This window comes from Lissotriton vulgaris, chromosome 1_1, assembly GCF_964263255.1.
Source record: "Lissotriton vulgaris chromosome 1_1, aLisVul1.2, whole genome shotgun sequence".
Lineage (NCBI taxonomy): Eukaryota > Metazoa > Chordata > Amphibia > Caudata > Salamandridae > Lissotriton > Lissotriton vulgaris.
Genome location: NC_141685.1, coordinates 408896514 through 408915100, shown reverse-complemented (window position 1 = coordinate 408915100; position 18587 = coordinate 408896514). Strand labels below are relative to the sequence as shown.

The 18587-nt window shown below is 49.7% G+C and overlaps 1 protein-coding gene across 3 annotated transcripts in view; it reads left to right on the top strand.

Moving 5' to 3' along the window:
- The window catches only part of USP24 (ubiquitin specific peptidase 24), a 1909144-nt gene that overhangs the window by 1389452 nt on the left and 501105 nt on the right, over nucleotides 1-18587 (top strand). For all 3 annotated transcript variants that reach the window (XM_086952711.1, XM_086952716.1, XM_086952707.1), the window contains exon 52: nucleotides 12139-12234. In XM_086952711.1, the coding sequence (XP_086808837.1) occupies nucleotides 12139-12234 (96 nt within the window). The remainder of the gene's footprint in view (nucleotides 1-12138; nucleotides 12235-18587) is intronic.

Genomic DNA, 18587 nt, shown 5'->3' with positions numbered 1-18587 from the left:
CTGCACACTTAGGGCTTCTCCTCTATCCAGGGGATGCTGTATGGCGACATTGTGTGTGACCTCATGGAGAGCCTGGGGAACAAAGTATTCCTGGTCTGACTCGATATACTCCCTTGTGGTGCGGTACCAGGCTCCGATAGGTTACTTCCCTATCAGGGTTCTGGTCCTGACACCTCATCGGGATCTCTCTGCTGGGCGATGTCTGCAGTGCTGCCCATCTTCACTCCTTTAAAGATTTACAGGCCAGACACTCCCTCCACTACTCTCAATTTTTCCGGTACTTGAAGCTGCGTCATGCCTTCCACCCCTATATTCCAAATGGCATTTCCTTGCCAGAATATAGTCCACCCGAAGCGCAGGTCATGACTGGGGATTTGGGAAGAGGAGGGATTTCCTGCATCTATCGTTAACTCACCAACAACACCCCCAACTCCCTCTCCCAACTCCGGGACAAGTGGGAGGGTTGGCTCGGAGCACTACAGGACGCTGACTGGAGAGACCCCCTGAAGACCCCTTAAACAATCGGGGTCTCAGCGAGGCTTTGGTTGGTTCAAATATACTTCCAAAATGCTGCCTATCTTACACCGCTGCGTCTCCATGGCGCGTGGCTTCAGGCTGATGCTCTCTGTCCCCGCTGCCCCACTCTCCTGCAGATTTCTATCACATGGTATGGCTTTGTCCTGCGATACAGGGGTATTGGGAGGCCATAACGGGGGAGCTCACTGAGTTCCTGGGCTGGGAGGTTCCTCTTGATCCTATGCGTGTTCTCCTGGGCATTACTTAGTGGTTGGATGGCAATAGGGTCGAGAAACTTTTCCTTAATACAGCAGTGGTGGTTGCCAAGAGAGACATTGCAGCTCACTGGTTGGACACTGTCGCGCCTACGTTGATGCGCTGGCGCAGGGGTGGTGGATTGGTGTGCCGCGCAGGAACGGCCTCTTTACGTGTTCAAGGGATGTCCTAAGAAATTTTGCAGAATGTGGGGCAAATGGGTTGGAGTGCTAGAAGACTAATGTGGATGGCTGCGATCTCTGGATTGGAAGTGGAGATGCTGACACTGGACTTTTGTGTGTCTATCCTTTTATGCCCATGTGATGTGTTTTTGCCTTGGTCTAACCTTTTAAGATGTAAAAAGGAATGGTGCTGTTTCCCTTATCTGAAAGAGGCACGTTAGTGATAGATTCCTTACCTTAGACTATCCCCAGGCGTCAGACTGGATCCGGAAACTTTGCATAGCAGTACCCTCGACCGTCGGTAGGCGTCGTCTGCGGCTCCGCGTCCGTCGTCGACGTCGTGGGCGCCGTGATGACGTCGTCGGAGTACTTAGACGCCGCCTCTGCGTGCTGACGTCAGTTCTTCTTTTTTTCTGCGCCAGCAAGCGCAGATCTTGAAAAAGCAGTAACCCTTAGTCAATTTTTGACTAACTTTTTTGGATCATTTTTGATCATTACTCGAAGTCTTACAACTCCGATCGGTGCCGTAGGGATGCCTGGTTTCAAGCACTGCGAGGATTGCGACCGCACAATGTCGGTCACGGATCCTCACCACCTGTGCCTAACTTGTCTAGGCGTCGACCACGACGACAAGGCCTGCTCCGACTGCCTGGGCCTCTCTTCGAAAGCCAGACGGGAGCGGTCCCTCAGGCGACTCGAACTCCGCCCCCCTCCTCCCCCCACGCTCACGCGTTTCAGCCGGGGGATCGGGTGACACCGCCCACGCGGCTCCCGCTCCACACCCTCCAGTCCCTGGGCGAGACGCGACGCCGGAGGAGATTGAGCGCTATCTCATGGCCATGAGGTCCCTCTCTCGTCCGACGGGCTCCGCGGCGCCTTCGGGCCGCGCGGATCCGTCTGGGGCCCCTAGTGGGTCGGGGGCTTCGGCCCGGACGTCGTCGGGTGCTTCGGCCCGACGCCGCCAGCGCCTTCGGGCCCGGCGCCGCGGGGCCCCACAGTCCAGACACCGCCGGCGCCTTCGGGCCCGGCGCCGCAGGGTCAATCAGTCCAGACTCCACCGGCGCCTTTGGGCCCGGTGCAACGGGACCCCACTGGACCTTCTTCGGGATCTGGATCGTCGCCGGTGGACCTTACGACCCCCCCGGAGTCGAACCGTTAGGCACCGCCTCCGGCGCCGTCCTCGGGCGGAGCCGCCCCCGATGCCTCCTTCGCTCCGGTTCCGACATCGGAACAGCGCCGCTGGGCGCGCTTTCGACGGCGTTTGGAGATTTTCACTTCTATGAATCAGCCCCATTGATTGAAAACCCTGAGTATCAGGAGATGGGTGATGAGGAGGATTGAGAGGGGTCTGAGGACCCTCTGACCAAAGAGTGTCCGTCTCAAGAGGACTGGACAGGGGAACTTGGGGAGGCCAGTGGCCTGGACACCTCTCCAGACACTGGTTTTGTCTCCCCTCCTACCGTGGCTTCGGAGGAGGGGGCAACCTATAGTGTGGTGTTGATGAGTGCTGCCAAGGCCTTGGGCCTTGAGCTCCCCGTCGCGGCCGTGAGGACTCACCTCCTCACTGAGGTCCTTAAACCACAGTCAAGCTCGGCCGAGCCTCTGCTGCCCTTTAATGAGGCCTTGACCGACGTTCTTTTGGGCACTTGGTCCAGGCCCGCTACAGGTTCGCCCGTAGATAGGAACGTGGCCAGACGCCACCGCCCGGCCCCGGGCGACCCATGTTTCCTGTCCACCCACCCCACCCCCGAGAGTCTGGCCTCCAATTCCCAGACCGCATTCCCGTCTGCTCCTCCGGACAGGGAATCCAAGAGGTACGAGCAGTACGGAAAAAAGATCTTCTCCTTCCAAGACCTTCCAACCCCGCATGCCTCTTGGGCCGTTACACCCACTCTCTGTGGGAGACGGTTGCGGAAGTGCTGCCAGAGTGTCCGTTGGAGGTACGGGCCAAACTCGGCCAAGCCCTTGTGGAGGGTCGGGATGCAGCCAAATATTCCATCCGGTGTGGGCTGGATACCACCGACTCACTAGGTAGAGCGATGGCAACGACGGTGGCGGTTAGACGCCACGCCTGGTTGAGGTCCGGCAACTTTTCGGCAGATGTCCAAAACACTCTGATGGACATGCCGTTTGATGGCGTCGCATTTTTTGGCAAAAAGGCAGACCATGCGCTTGAGCTCTTTAAGGAGTCCAGGGCTACGGCCAAGTCCTTGGGCCTCTCGGCCCCACGCCAGCAATCGGGTGCCTCTCACTCCTTTCGTGGCCAAGGAAGGGGCGTCCCCACACGTACTGCCAGCCACACGCCTCAGACTTACATCCAGCGCGGTGGCGGCCGTGGAAATTGCCGTGGAGGCTGTCGGGGACAAAGGCGAGGCCAGTCCACACATTCCCCCGCAGCATCCGCCTCTAAACCCTCCTAGTCCGTGCTTCTCGGCCCATGTGACGCCAGTGGGGGGCAGGGTTCGCCATCACCACTCTCACTGGCGCACTGTTACTTCAGACAGGTGGGTGCTGCAGATCGTCCGCAGGGGCTACTCCCTCCCCTTCGAGACGACCTCTCAAGCCATGCCACCGCAACACCACCACGTATCAGGGGATCACTTGTGGCTTCTGCAGGAGGAAGTTTCGGCCCTCTTGGCCAAGGGGGCCATCAAGCACATTCCTGGGCCACAAGTAGGACAAGGTTGCTACTCCCACTAATTTCGGGTACCCAAGAAGGGCAAAGGGGGCCTACGCCCTATCTTGGACCTACAGAACGTCAACGGCTTCCTCCGGAAGGAGAAGTTCAAGATGCTGACTCTGGCTCAGGTCTTAGCTGCCCTGGACCCAGGAGACTGGATGGTAGCGTTGGACTTGCAGGACCCTTATTTCCCCATCCCCGTCCTGCCGGCCCACCGACGTTACCTGCAGTTCACAGTAGGCCACGAGCACTTTCAGTTTACCGTGCTCCCCTTCGGCCTTACCAGCGCCCCACGGGTGTTCACGAAGGTGATGGCGGTGGTCGCAGCTCATCTACGCAGGTTAGGGGTTTCAGTCTTCCCCTACCTCGACGACTGGTTGTTGAAGGCGGGCTCGCCCCAGACAGTCGTCAACCACCTCCAGACGACGGCAGACCTCTTGCACCAGCTGGGGTTCTCCATTAATGTGCCGAAGTCACACCTTAGTCCCTCTCAGAAGCTCCTTTTCATCAGAGTGGTTCTCGACTCTGCGCAGTTTCGGGTTTACCCACCCGAACAGCGGGTTTGGCATATACATGCTCTGATTCCAATTTCCAGCCTTTATCCCGAGTTTCGGTCAGGTTGACGCTGCGGCTTCTGGGGCTGATGGCTTCCTGCATCCTTCTGGTGCATCACGCCCGGTGGCGGATACGGGCTCTGCAGTGGGACCTGAAGTTTCAGTGGGCCCAGCATCAGGGCAACCTGTTCGACCATGTCCTGATCTTGGAGGGCACTGCGAGACAGCTGCAGTGGTGGCTCACGGACCGCGATTGGGTCAGCGGCAGATCCCTCTCCCTTCCCCAACCGGAGCACGTAGTTGTGACGGACGCGTCCCTCCAGGGCTGGGGAGGCCACATGGGAGAGGCGAAGAGCAGAGGCCTCTGGTTTCCGGCGGAATCCCGGCTCCATATCAACCTTTTGGAGCTGCGGGCGATTCGTCTAGCACTGAAGGCATTCCTCCCCTCTGTCCGAGGGAGTGTAGTGCAGGTGTTCACGGACAACACCACTGCCATGTGGTACTGCAACAAACAGGGCGGTGTGGGGTTGTGGACCCTCTGCCAGGAGGCTCTGCGCCTCTGGCAATGGCTGGAACATCAGGGCGTGACTCTGGTGGTTCAACACCTGGCAGGTTCTCTGAACGCCAGGGCGGACAAACTCAGCCGCCGGTGCATGATGGATCACGAGTGGCGTCTGAACTCGGACGTGGCGCAAGGTCGATTTCTGCAGTGGGGAGAGCCTTGGTTAGATCTATTAGCCACCGAAGAGAACGCCCAATGTCATCAGTTCTGCGCGTTGGAATTTCCAAGGCGGCACTCGCTTGGAGACGCTTTTCGTCGCGAGTGGAGTTACGGTCTGTTGTACGCCTTTCCGCCTATACCACATCTGCCCAGAGTGCTGAAGAAAATCAGGCGCGACCGGGTACAAGTCATCCCTGTGGCTCCGGACTGGGCACGAAGGTACTGGTATCCCGAGCTACTCAGTATGTCAGTCGATCCCCCGGTTCGTCTGCCTCTTCAGGAGGACCTTCTGTCGCAGCAGCAGGGGACGGTCCTCCACCCTAACCTGTCCAGTCTCCACCTCCATGCTTGTAGATTAAGCGGCGACAGTTGAGGCCATTTGACTTGCCTCCTGAAGTATGTAACATCATTCTGGCAGCCAGGCGTCCCTCCACAAAGTCGGTATACGCCTGCAGGTGGAACAGATTTGTGGAATGGTGCACAGCAAAGGCTGTGGATCCTCTTTCTGCCCCTCTTTCTGAGGTTCTTCTTTCTTCTTTCTCTTGCCCAACAGGGCTCTGCCCTGGGCACTATCAAGGGCTACCTTTCTGCTCTTTCGGCCTTTTTGAGGCTGCCTGATCAACCTTCTTTGTTCAAGTCCCCTATTGTTAATCGATTCCTCAAAGGCATCACACATACGTACCCTCCTGTGCCCTTTGTGATGCCTCAGTGGGACTTGAACTTGGTTCTAGCATTTCTGATGTTCGCTCCCTTCGAGCCGCTTCACAACTGTCCTCTTCGCCTTCTTACTTTGAAGACTGCCTTCCTAGTTGCCATCACCTCTGCCAGGAGAGTGAGTGAGCTCCAGGCTCTATCCTATAAACCTCCTTTCCTTTCAGTCCATCCGGACAAGGTTGTGTTGTGGACAAGGCCCTCTTTCCTACCCAAGGTAGTCACGGCCTTCCACATTGGGCAATCCATCACCTTGCCCACCTTCTTTCCGCCTCCGCATCCCTCGAGAGAGAGAGAGAGAGAGAGAGAGGAAGAGAGGCTCCACCGTCTGGACCCAAAACGTGCGCTCTCGTTCTATCTGGACCGCACGCGCCAGTTCCGGGTGGATGACCAACTCTTTGTTGGTTACATGGGAGCTAAGAAGGGGAAAGCGGTGCACAAGCGGACCATTTCGCGGTGGATCATCTTGTGTATCCAGGCGTGTTACTCCTTGGCAAAGAAGGAACCCCCTGTTGGGCTGAGGGCTCATTCCACTCTGGCCACAGCCACTACATCTGCCTTGGGCTGATGTGTGTGCTTGAAGGACATTTGCCAGGCGGCTACGTGGGCCTCGCTGCACACGTTTGCAACACACTATTGCCTGGACAGTCAAGTCCGGAGGGATGGCTTCTTCGGCCGGTCCGTCCTCCAGGACTTTCTGGTGTGATTATTGGTTCGCAGACCCACCACCGGGGTTGGTATAGCTGGGGTATCTATTCTAAGGTAAGGAATCTATCACTAACGTGGCTCTTTCAGATGCACAAGTTACTACTTGTGTAACGATATATCTGTAAGAGACATTAGTTAGTGATAGATTCCTTACCGACTGTAGGAAGGTAGATACCTGACTATGGTTACCCCCGACTTTTTGCCTGGTGTTTTGCTGGTTTTCCGACTTAGTTGACCTGGGGCCCTGCCAATCAGGACCCCGGGCCTACTGCTCTCTCTCTAAAATGGATTCCATGTACCTTAGGTACATTTCCAATTGGAACTGGGCTACCCTGTCAGACCCTGTAACTCAGGGCATCGGTGTACCCAGGGCCTACCAGGGGCTGAAGCATGTATTATGCCACCCCTGGATGGCCATCTAAATCTGACACAATTGGCTGCACGACAGCTGGGGCAACGTAGCGTACCCGCTCGTTGCTTTAGGTATAGTATCCCTATACCTAACCGCACAATCGACACCCGGGTTCCTATCAGTCACTCCTATGGCAGGCCTTGACAATCCTGAAGGCAGAGTGCATGGACCCGTGTGAATTGGGCTCTGGCATGAGCCGAGCCCGGTTGCAGCTTGCGGAACCAAGACCCAATGGCTGTTCCATGATAACGCGTGCCATATCGATAACTTCGGTATTGCGTTATCCAGACATGTCGAGTAAGGTGTCATACGAATCGGGATGCTACCCCCTCACCAATTCTGGCGACGAGGTTAGCATTCCGCCCTTCTAGAGGGACACGACATGTATGTAACTGTGAACCCCGGTTAAAGTTAACTAAAGCCTCAGCTCCACAAAATGGATGCTGCCACCACAGACACGAGTCTGACCTCCTGCTGCTGGGAGTCCTTCCAAGCGAGGAGAGCTTGGACAAAGGGTTTCCTGTCAAGGGCGGTGTTCGCACCGTCCCAGACAGGGTTTGTGTATTCTGGGTAGGTAGGGCTTTGCGAGAAGGTGACTGCGGAGTGGCAGCCCGGTGCTCACTACGCATCTGCCGGTCAGAACCAGTTCCAGGGGCGCCAGCCCCTGACCTGGGGACAGTCCGGCAGGGGAGAGGGGTGTAACTACCCCCCTTCCTGGTCCCACCCTTAGGGCAGGACCTAGTCATGTACCCACCCCTTTCTTTAGGATAAAGGCCGGAGCGGGGACCCTTCCAAATTAGATCATCTTTGAATCAAGAATACTTTCTACGAAAGGACTTCGAGACTCTTCTCAAGATTTCTCCCTTGTGGCTAAGGAGTAGTCACCTGCACCAGCGGGCACCATCTAAGAACTCTGCGGTTTGCTGCAAGTCCTTCCTCAAGGAATCCGACAGCCCAGCTCGACGAGAACCGGCTTCCCTGGCACCTCTGACCTCTACCCACGTCATCAGCTCAGCTGTGATCTGTGGGTGCGACGAGACCTCGAGGGACCGGCCATCATCAAAACCTGCACGCTTTCTTAATCAGCACGACCATCGAAGCAATTCTCTGGTGAGTGCTCTGGGGTCCGAGAAGCCCCGACCCTGAGCAGCTCCAGCACCGAAGTGCAGTCTCCCAGCATCTCCACGAACTGCGTGGGGCCCTTCTGCTCGCTGCTCAGCACGTTGTCTGGTCACTAGCCGCTGGCTTGTGCCCTTCTTTGACGACATCCAACAACCAACGCTGCTGGTCTGGTTGCTCCAGACTGGCCTTTGCTTCCATCTTTGAGAGAAGCACCCCGGACCCTCCTGGTCCACTCAAGACGCCATTTTAGGCCCACACCGTGGCCCTGAAATCTGCCAAGGCTTGTTGCCCCAATCCTGGGCCCAGCGACGCCGACAGCATCAACCTCCGTGGGACAGCTCGCACCTCCATCCTGGTCGCCGACAACGCCTCCTGGTCCGTGAGACTGCAGAGCCCAGCGTCGCCCACTCACCTAGTCGAGGTGACGGCCAACCGGTGCCTTCCTGGTACCCTCTGACTACTGGCTAGTAGTACGAACTTGGTCCCCTCTGCTTTCAGGTATCAACGATCTCTGATCCAGGCTTGGATCTCTACGAACTATTCAGCACTGGTCGCCGGCCAGCAACTCCTTTCTTCCGGCTCCTGGCTCGTCAGCGAAGACCCCGACGCCTGTAAGACTTGTGCAGCCGCAGCCCTCGTGGCTAGGTAACTTCGGCATTCCGGTGCCTGCATAGCCTCCTTACTCTAGGGTCCCGAGTCCCTCGCTTCCGACTTGCCTTATCGGGTCCGCCCGAGACCACTAAACTTCCCGTGTCCCCGGACACTTGTTTAAATTGTGCACTTGAAGTATTTTCCTAAGAGTTTTGGTTTGTGCTTAGTACCCTGTCCTCATAAAGAGTCCAGGGCTGTTGTGATTCTTAATAAATATTCTGTTTATTTTCATAACACTTGTGTGGTGTCCTTTCACTTGGGGTTCAAGGGGTATGTGATGGTATAACAGCTGGCTTAACACGCCCTCTAGAGTTTAACCCGAAGACTGCTCGTATCCACGCTACTAGGATAGCTGGTCTAAGGTTGACTTACAACCAATCACCATAAGGGTCGTTGGAACGATACATAGCGGTCGCTAGAATAGCGAACGCTGCATATCGGGCCAACTTCTCACACCGACCCACCCATCCTCCCCGTTCTGCGAACCGATATCTAGGGTTAAGGTCATCCCCTTTTAGGGCCCTAGTTTCAAGGCACCAGTGTTGGTTTTTAGCATAGCTCTGCGTTTCTGGCGCGGAAAAGCTGTGTCTAAGAACTGACGTCAGCACGCGGAGGCGGCGTCTAAGTACTCCGACGTCATCACGGCGCTGACGACGGACGCGGAGCCGCAGACGACGCCTACCGACGACGCCTACCGACGCGCAAGGGTACTGCTATGCAAAGTTTCCTGATCCAGTCTGACGCCTTGGGATGTTCGAAGGTAAGGAATCTATCACTAACTAATGTCCCTTACAGATATATCGTTACACAAGTAGTAACTTGTGCATTACATTCAAAACTCAATTATAAAAAAAAAACATTTTGATGGATACTCAGAATCAGAATTAACTTTATTCAGTTTTCGTTGTGAGCAAAACCATAAAAGTACAATTGTTAAAATTCACCTTGTGCCAACACTTACAAGGATTTCATAATTTAAAAGACATTTACATGATAAAAATTTAAGATTAAAACTACTTTTTGTGAGTTATGAGAAAATATAAATAAAAAAAGAACGTATTAGTTTCTTTACAATGCAAACATTTTAAAATCCTAGGCGAAAAGGTGATAGTCTGTTCTATTCTAAATTTGATCTCTGTCACACAATTGATTTTAAAAATTTGATTATAATCTTTGTTAGCCATTCCTCCTCCAAAAACTGTAGGTATATCATTACTGGTCGACATCTCCTAAAACCCATATATTTTAATACCGGAATTATCCATAACTTTTTTGATTCATAGTAGTATTTACAAAATAAAAATGTATGAATAGTGGTCTGGGTTGGGAGACCATCACAGGGACAGAATGGTAGGGCTGTTGACCAGTTATTTTTCTTCGGAAAAGTGACCAGTCGATGGAAGAAGTTTAGTCTGAACCGAGTCATCAGAAATCTCTCATAGCTACTGATACTACGGGTTAGGTACGGTTGAATAGAAAAAGTGGTCTGTATTGCCAGACTGTGCACGGTTGAAGGTTTAGCGGATTCTTTGGCCAGTCGCAGATCGTCAAGATGTGTTAGACACTGCTTCTGGAATGCTTTTCTGAATAGCTTGCAAATTAAAGTGGGTGACTTAAAATATATCTCCAGGCCTATATCATACAGAAAAGCCTTAATATACCTTAACCAACCAATCCTGTTGGCATTCTCCAAAGAAATGCAATCCATGATAAAGCCTTGAGAGAAGGTGGTTCTCTATGAGGTCCATATGCGATGCCACAGGAGAAGTGGTTGTATCCTGATAATATCAGCCAAGTAAGAAAGGCCTAGTTCTAAATGAAAGGAATATGTTGCACTACTCCGCGGAAGTGCAAGAAGATACCTCAGGGATCTGTTTTCAACCGTTTGTAGGGTTTCGGTGTTTTCATAGCCCCACACGCCTGCCCCGTATGTTGCCACCGGTAAACATTTGGCCTTATATATTGCTGTTAATTCAACGGGTGGCCTTCTTCCTAGCCTTTGGGCAAAATTTACCAGAGCTGATGTGGCTCTTGTAAAGAGAAGCTTTCTGGACTCTTATCAGCCACATGCATCAAGCTAAAAAACGGTCGCAAACGGGCAGATTCTCAGAATCTGCCCCTTTGCGATTGCGACCGGTATTTTTGCATTTGGGATGCATCATCCCAAATGCAAAAATCGCAATTTAAGGAATCACTAAATTCAGATTCCTTAAATTGCGATTGCATTTAAGGAATACCAAATTGAGATTCCTTAAATGTAATGCATCAAAGTAAAAAAGTTTGCGATTTCGCTAATAGGAGTAGCAAATTACCATGAAGTTGAACTTCATGGAAATTTGCTAAACTTTGAAAAATGCACTTTTGTGCATTTTTCAGAGTTTCATGTTGCGCACACACATGCCCTTAGGGCATGTGTGTGCGCAACATATGTGCACAGATCAATTTCAGGGGTGCAACAGGGTGTCCTTTTGACACCCTGGCACCCTTGAAATTGCATTCTCAATTTGCGATTCTCTAATTGAGAATCGCAAACTGAGAATGTCTTCCCATTCATTCCTATGGGCCTCTAGGCCCATAGGAATGAATGGGGAGGTATTCCTTAATTGCGATTTGCAATAGGCTTTTGCGATAACTTAATTGCGATTCCTTAAAAATCGCAATTAAGGAATTGCAAAAGCCAACATTGATGCATGTGCCTGATAAGCCGGTTTCCAACTGATTTTGTGGCCAATAGTGATCCCTAGATATGTATATTTTGCGGTGCACTCAAGCTTTTAGTTTTTAAGAAATATACCCTTGATGCATATTCCTCACCAACCCATCCTCTTCCCGTTCTGTGGAATAGACTCATCCAATCTATGATAATAAGATTTGTACTTAGATATCAGTGCACTGGTACAATCTGATTATCAATGGATGTGTGTCCAACAGCGAGAGCAAAGATCAGAAAGAAACTGATGCCAGTGCATGGAGGTAGCAATTATGTAGGTACACCAGTGTCGCCTCTGGGGTGACACTAACCATGCCCTAAGCCTCACCTACTGGTATGCGAGGGAATTGCTGAGAACATTCGCCCAATCCTGCTTGGGAGGGGGGGGTATTCCCAAGGTGAGGAATCTCCAGTTAAGGTATTCACTGGAAATAGCATTACTGGCGTAAGTAACTTTTTCTTTTTGTTTTCTCTTCATTTTCAAGCACTCAGGCTGCTTATGACTTCTTAATTAAATGTTCATATCTGTGCTTTGTTTATTAGTTGCTGATCTCAATGTGCTTTTCATTCGTCTTGAGGAGCACTAACTGCATCCAGTGACTTTTTATCCTGGTTCCCAAGATCATACTACTGCTCATACTTCCATTTTGCAATCTTAAATCATGTATTGATTATTTTACTGTTGGTCTCATATTTTGTTTATAATGATTAGATTGCAAAAGTTTTTTTTGGGAGGGTGGGGGGAATGTAGATTTTGAATTGCTCTGATTTCTAGCTGTTAGTTTTGCCATCGTCATTACAATTGACCTTCATGTTTATTAGTAAACTGGGGGATATAACCTGTCTGATATGTTCTTGAAAATGTTAGTTATGCCACAATATTAAAAAAAAAAAACACAATTCTTCTGTTTATCAGATGGTGAGAGATGAGAATCTCAAATTCATGAAAAATCGGGATTTGTACAATAGCGACTATTTCAGTTTTGTTCTAGCATTGGCTTCTGTGAATGCTGTAAGTAGTTTTTCTTGATTTTTTTCTTGTTACATGTCTTATCTAAATAGTTACATTGCAGTGCACTTTTTCCTCAAGTGTTTTGTTGGACCACACATACTGGACTAGATTTAAGATAAGGGAAGCAGTACAATATTTGGGTTATTTTCTCTTGTTTGTGGAGTCCAATCTAAATATCTTAAATTTAAATTGAGATGTTATAATCATTTTTTATGCTGTGTCTGGAAAAGCCTCATCCAGAAATTGTACAATTGCATTTGGAAGTACTCGTCCTCTAATTTACAGTGCCTTCACAAATCTACAAGAACATGTACTTTAACAACACAAAAGGATTTTGCTTAAAAAAACTTGAATGCGTTATTGCCTCATTTCTCCACCTACTCAGTAGACTATTTCCTAGGTTTGGACACATTTCTTAGCATGTTCACCAAGATTCTGTATATCATAGAACCTTGGGTTGCCTGAATGTTTGGCCTCGTATTGTTTAACCAATAAAGTTTGCGTGAAATTAATCAACTAGTCCCTGACTGTTTCATCTCATGATAGCCAGGCTTCTTGTGTCAAATTGATCTTTAAGATACTACATTTAGGACACTCGCACATCCTCCTCATTAGGCTACAGGGGACCTCCATGTGTTCCTAGGTCGCTTTGTATAAGACTTTAAAGCAAACTCATTCAGAGTCCCATCCCAGACCTGTCATCACATGATGAGCACAAGATCGGCTGACCCTGGCGGGTCAGTGAACTAATTAATGCATTCACTCTGAGGATCTATGTTTTACTCCATTGGTGCATATTTATATACTGATGGTTTCCGTCAGCCTTCCATCCTTTTGAGGTTGGTAAAATAAATACCATAGAGTTGAGTAACAATAAACCTTTGTTAACTGTCAATAGTGCCAGTAGACTTCCCTCACATATGAAATTTACTACTCTACAAATATGTCTGTGTAATGGGCTGGTCCCATGCGTGAAGGAGGTACACGTAGACTCTGTAGATGTGGACAGGTAGAAGTAGATGAAGTTTATTAAGTTCTTAGAAATAGATACAATAAGCCTAACCAGGAGCAGCCTCCTAGCTGCTCAGCCCATCTCCCAACTGACAACACTCATACACCAGGCACCCAAGCATTCCACTCACACTAACAATCTAACCGGAACACTCACACTGACTGAGCAGCTAGGTACAGGATGAAAGGGAAAATATTAACAAGAACTGAGGATATTACAGTCTGTTATGTTATGCATGATGGAGGTGGCTGTGCCGGTAGGTCTGGCAAAGTCCTACTACTGGGCTAAAAATACCTGCAGAAGGCAGTGCGAAGAGGACCGAGGTGAAGGAGAGTGAAACTGCACAGTAGAAATACATAGTCAACTACTACTAGAAGTTAGGTCACTTCAGGAAGGATTGCATTGATTAGTACATTAAGACTGATGAGCGATTATTGCACTGAGCTTTAAAACCAGCATAAACCGGTCCCAGATTTTTTGGACAATAGAAGAATTCCCAGAAAAGGAAAATAGATGTCCCCTTGAGGACCTTCAGAATAAGGTGGGGAGGTGACAGTTCTTCACAAAGAAACCCCAGATGTGATTCTAAGGGCCATATTAATATGTGAAGTCACAAACTTAAAGAGTGGAGTAGGAGTGTTTTAATTGTTGACACACATGTAGTCAGTTCATCCAGGTGTTATTATTTTGGTGTCCAGGGCTGCCTGCATGGGATCGGCGTAGTTTCACAGGTTGACTACAATACCTTCTAATGCAGAATCTATATGTGATCCAACAGAGTTAGGAACAGGTGCTAAAGAATCTAATAATTGATGGAGCTCTGTAATGCATCTCTTACACTCCTGCAGAGTCTTAGTTCATTGAAGTCCTGCTAGATCTAGTTCTCCCCCAGGATGACTTCTTTTGCTCTGGGAGGCTGCAGCATGTGTCACTACTTGGTCTTGCAGAGGAAATGTTTGTCTTTGGCCTATGACTTTTCATTCTCGTGGATGTTCTTTGGTCCCTTCTTTATGTAAGACAAAAGCCTGTTTCAGGCCCTGCTGTCGGGGCACGACTTATCGTGGTCGGCCCCCAAACAGTGGAGACACCGGCGGTGGGGGTCGGTAACCGACATCAGTCGGTGACAGGCGTCACACGGCTTGAACTCGGGGATCCCTACAGGCACCAGGAGTTGATGTCGACTCGAAAAAGATAAAAGATAGACAAAAATGTCCAAAAAGTTAGTCAAAAACTGACTAAGGGTACGCTCTTCCCGGATCTGCGCTTGCTGGCACGGAAAAAAGAACTGACGTCAGCGCGCGAGGGCGGCGTCTAAGTACTCCAGCTACATCATTCCGGCGATTACGACGATGGACGCGGAGCCGGAAGAAGACACCTACCGACGCCCAGAGGTACTGCTGACGAAAACTTTCCGGATCCAGTCTGACGCCTGGGTATATTCTAAGGTAAGGAATCTAACACTAACTAATGTTTCTTACAGTTATATCGTTACCAAAGGTAAGTAACTTGTGCTTTCACCTGCAAGACCAGCCAAAGTACCCTAAGCACTGACCTCAATCTCCCCACAAACCCTGTCTTTAGTCCTTAATGCCCATGACTTTAACATTCTAGCATTTGGAACTGATGTCGCGAAACACAGATTTCTTAGGCAATGTACAGATTCTCAGACTAGTTTCTGGAAAACAGACCACTCTATAGTGCGGTGCAGTGTTCCAATGTTACTAGAGCAGGAAAGAGGGAAGACACCGTCCGCCAAGGGACCACTTCTCATTATTTCTGATGGATACATTTTTCCTGAGATTTCTCAATATTAATATGCTCCAAGCACCAGTTTGAATCTGGAAACCTTTTCCCAAGTAACAGTCCTCCAGTGTCACTGGGTGGGACTAGGCGGCCTGAGCCATGACTCAGCCCACCTCTGATGCAACGAGATTGGAGTATATCAGGCACCAACCAGCCAACTGGTGTCAGTTCCTGTTTTTCCGGGTCTCATTGACATGTATCTGGAGCTCTTTTTGGTGAACTGACAAAATTCCTCAGTTTTGACCCAGTAATATTGTCAAATGTCTCCCAAGATTTCGGAGTTTAAACCCTGTTGCCAATGTCCTTCTCTGACCCACATGACCTCTGCATATGGTATCTTGGATTTGAACACAACCCCCAGGCCTCCAACTCATGTTTTTTTGTTGTTTTTTTAAATGCATACTGAGACCACTGGGTAGCCAAGAGGCCAAACTACTTTTGTCCCACACCGGCAGGCATACAAGGAGGTGCCCCCCTTCTTCTTTATGTATGTCCCTGACCATATATCCCTCTACATGGAGGACATACTGCTGTACCTAGCATTACCCAAATCATCAATTCAGAGTGTCCTTAACATATTCACGAACTTCGGGAAAATCTTTGGATATAAAATTATCTGGGCTAAATCAGTAAGTTTTGTATTGAGGGGAGAGTTTCCACCTCTACCCAAAATATATGAGGTTGCGAGAGCCCCGGAGGGGTTTAAATACCTCGAAATCCAAATTACGAATAACTAAACACAATCTTCCGCTGTCATTATTGGGCCAAGCTGCGTTATTTAAAATGTTGTCCCTGCCACGTTTCTTGTACTTGTTGCACAATTCACCATGCGCCTGCTCCTCCGACTACCTATTACAAAGCCCTTGAAAACGAGCAGAGAGAACTCCTTTGGGTGGGAAGACGCCCCGCATACATACTCAAAAGCCGGTTCGAGGGGCAGGTACAGTGGGGGGTACGATGGGGGCATAGTACTCCCTGACATTAGAAAGTACTATTAGGCAGCACAGTTGGTAGCCATCAACCACTGCATATATAGGCCATACGAAGATCCAGCATATAGAATAGATAAATGGGTCCTACCGGAGGGGAGTTATACAAAGGCACTGTACACCACACCTGCGTGACTACAACTAACCGGCCCAACCAAACATTCAGTCCAAGTGTGGCATACAGTCAATAAGAGCCTGGGATGGGCAGGGAAGATCACACAAGCCACCCCTTTATGGGATACAGAACAATTGGGAACACTAATGAAAACTAAGGGATTTGACCGCTGGAATATGAACGGAATCTCTCGGTTGGGAGAGTTATGGAGCCAGGGTGGAGTAACTTCCTTCGCACAACTGCAAAATGAATATGATTTAGCAGACAGAGTGGTTCAGATATTTACAGATAAGACACACCCTGCACGCAATCATCCCAAGGGAGAAGCTCCCCCGGATTCCTCCCCGATAGAGGATAGAATTCTCGACGACTATATGCCCAAAAAAGCAATCCCCCTGACCTATCAGAAACTAGTTAATAGTGCGCCCGACCCCCTCTTATGACTCTGTAGGAATTGGGGGAACGTTATTGCAGATTTAGAGGAGGAAGATTGGCAGGAGGCCTTGGCTTCCCCGAGAGAGGTGGGAATTTCCTCAAGACTAAGGCTGATACAACTTAAAATATTACACAGACATATCTCTGAGGCCCGCGCTGGTCAATTTGGGATACAAGTAGGATCCCATGTGTGGGAGGCAGTGTAACCAGAATGGTACCTTTATCCACATACTCTGGGAATGAGTACACATTAAAAGATATTAGGTAGGGCTGCTCCGCTGTATGAATGAAGTACTTGGAACAAAGATGTCACCAGAGGTCAAAAGACACCTCGTAAACATCTGGGAACCTACAGATCTAGGTAATAAAGATAGGACATGAGCACCGTTAGGGATGGTAGTTGCCAAGCTTAATATAGCAAAAGCATGGGGGGTGGAGGAGGCACCAACTGTGAATGCTTGGAAGACAGATATGGACTGGTGTATGATAGAAAAAACAGTGTACGCATCTCGGGGCTGTCCTAAGAAATGAACACGAAAATGAAACAAGTGGAACGTGTACAGAGGAAACATTTGTATTCCCCCGTCGCCCCAGCTCCTCCTCCCCCTTAGGTAGTGAGTAGCATCGAAAGATAGGAGGTGCGAAGTAGGTGACATAAGAAACTATTTGAAGGGATAAAGGAATGTTTTATGAATATGTCTCAATCTCTGTGCTCCTCTAAATGAGTAGCAATTGTATTATAATACGTTTTGTCATCAATAAAAAGAATACCAAAAAAAGGGAGAGAAGTTCAAGATGCTCACATTGGCTCAGTTTTTATGTGCCCTGGACACACGGAACTGGATTGTAGCGTTGGACTTGCAGGACACTTGTTTTCATATTCCCATCCTCCCTGCCCATCAGAGTTACCTTCGGTTTACAGTAGGCCATGAATACTCTCAATTCATCGTGCTTTCTTTTGGCCTTACCAGTGCCCCTCAAGTGTTCACCTAGGTGATGGCAGTGGTCGCAGCACCTCTGCACAGATCAGGGGTGCCAGTCTTTCCCTAGCTCGACGACTGGCTGCTGAAGGCAGGTTTGCCTCAGGCTATTGTCTCCCACCTCCAGACTATGGCGAACCTTCTGCATTTGCTGGGGTTCACTATCAACGTGCCAAAGTCACAGCTGACTCCCTCACAGACGCTCCCTTTCATCCAAACTGTTCTAGACGCAGTGCAGTTTCAGGCTTATCCTCCCGAGCTGCGAGTCTAGGATATCCAGGCTTTGATACTGAAGTTTCAACCTCTAACCTGGTTTTAGGTGAGAATGACTTTGATGCTGCTGGGCCTCATGGTAATCCGCATCCTCCTAGTAACACATGCCAGGTGGCATATGTGGGCTCTGCAGTGAGACTCGAAGTTCCAATGGGCACAGTATATGGGGAATCTTTCTCACATTGTTCAGATCTTGCAGGGTTTCTTGAAGGTCTTGTAAATATGTCCCCATCCCCCTCTCCTTTCATTATGCCTCAGTGGGACCTTAATTTGGTTCTCACTTTCTTAATGTGTACTCCTTTCGAGCCTCTTTATAATGGTCCCCTCCGGCAACCCACCATCAAGACAGCCTTTCTAGGGGCAAACATCTGCCCGGAGGGTGAGTGATCTGCAGGCTTTATCATCCAAGCCTCCATTCTAGGGCTTCTTTTCTTCCGAAAGTGGTAACATCATTCCATGTGGGGCAGTCTCTCACCTTGCCCACTTTCTATGCTCCACCTCATCCCTCTAAGGAAGAGGAGCGAATCTGCCGCCTGGATCCAAAAAGAGCATTGTCTTTCTGCCTTGAATGCACTTCCGGCTGGACGACCAACTCTTTGTGGGTTAGTCAGTGCAGAAGAGGACAATCTCACCATAGATCATCCCCTGGATCAAGACTTGCTACGGTCTGGCAAAGAAACAGCCTCCAGAAACCTTAAAAGCTCATTCCACCAGAGCGAAGTCTGCTACCACAGAGTTGCAACATA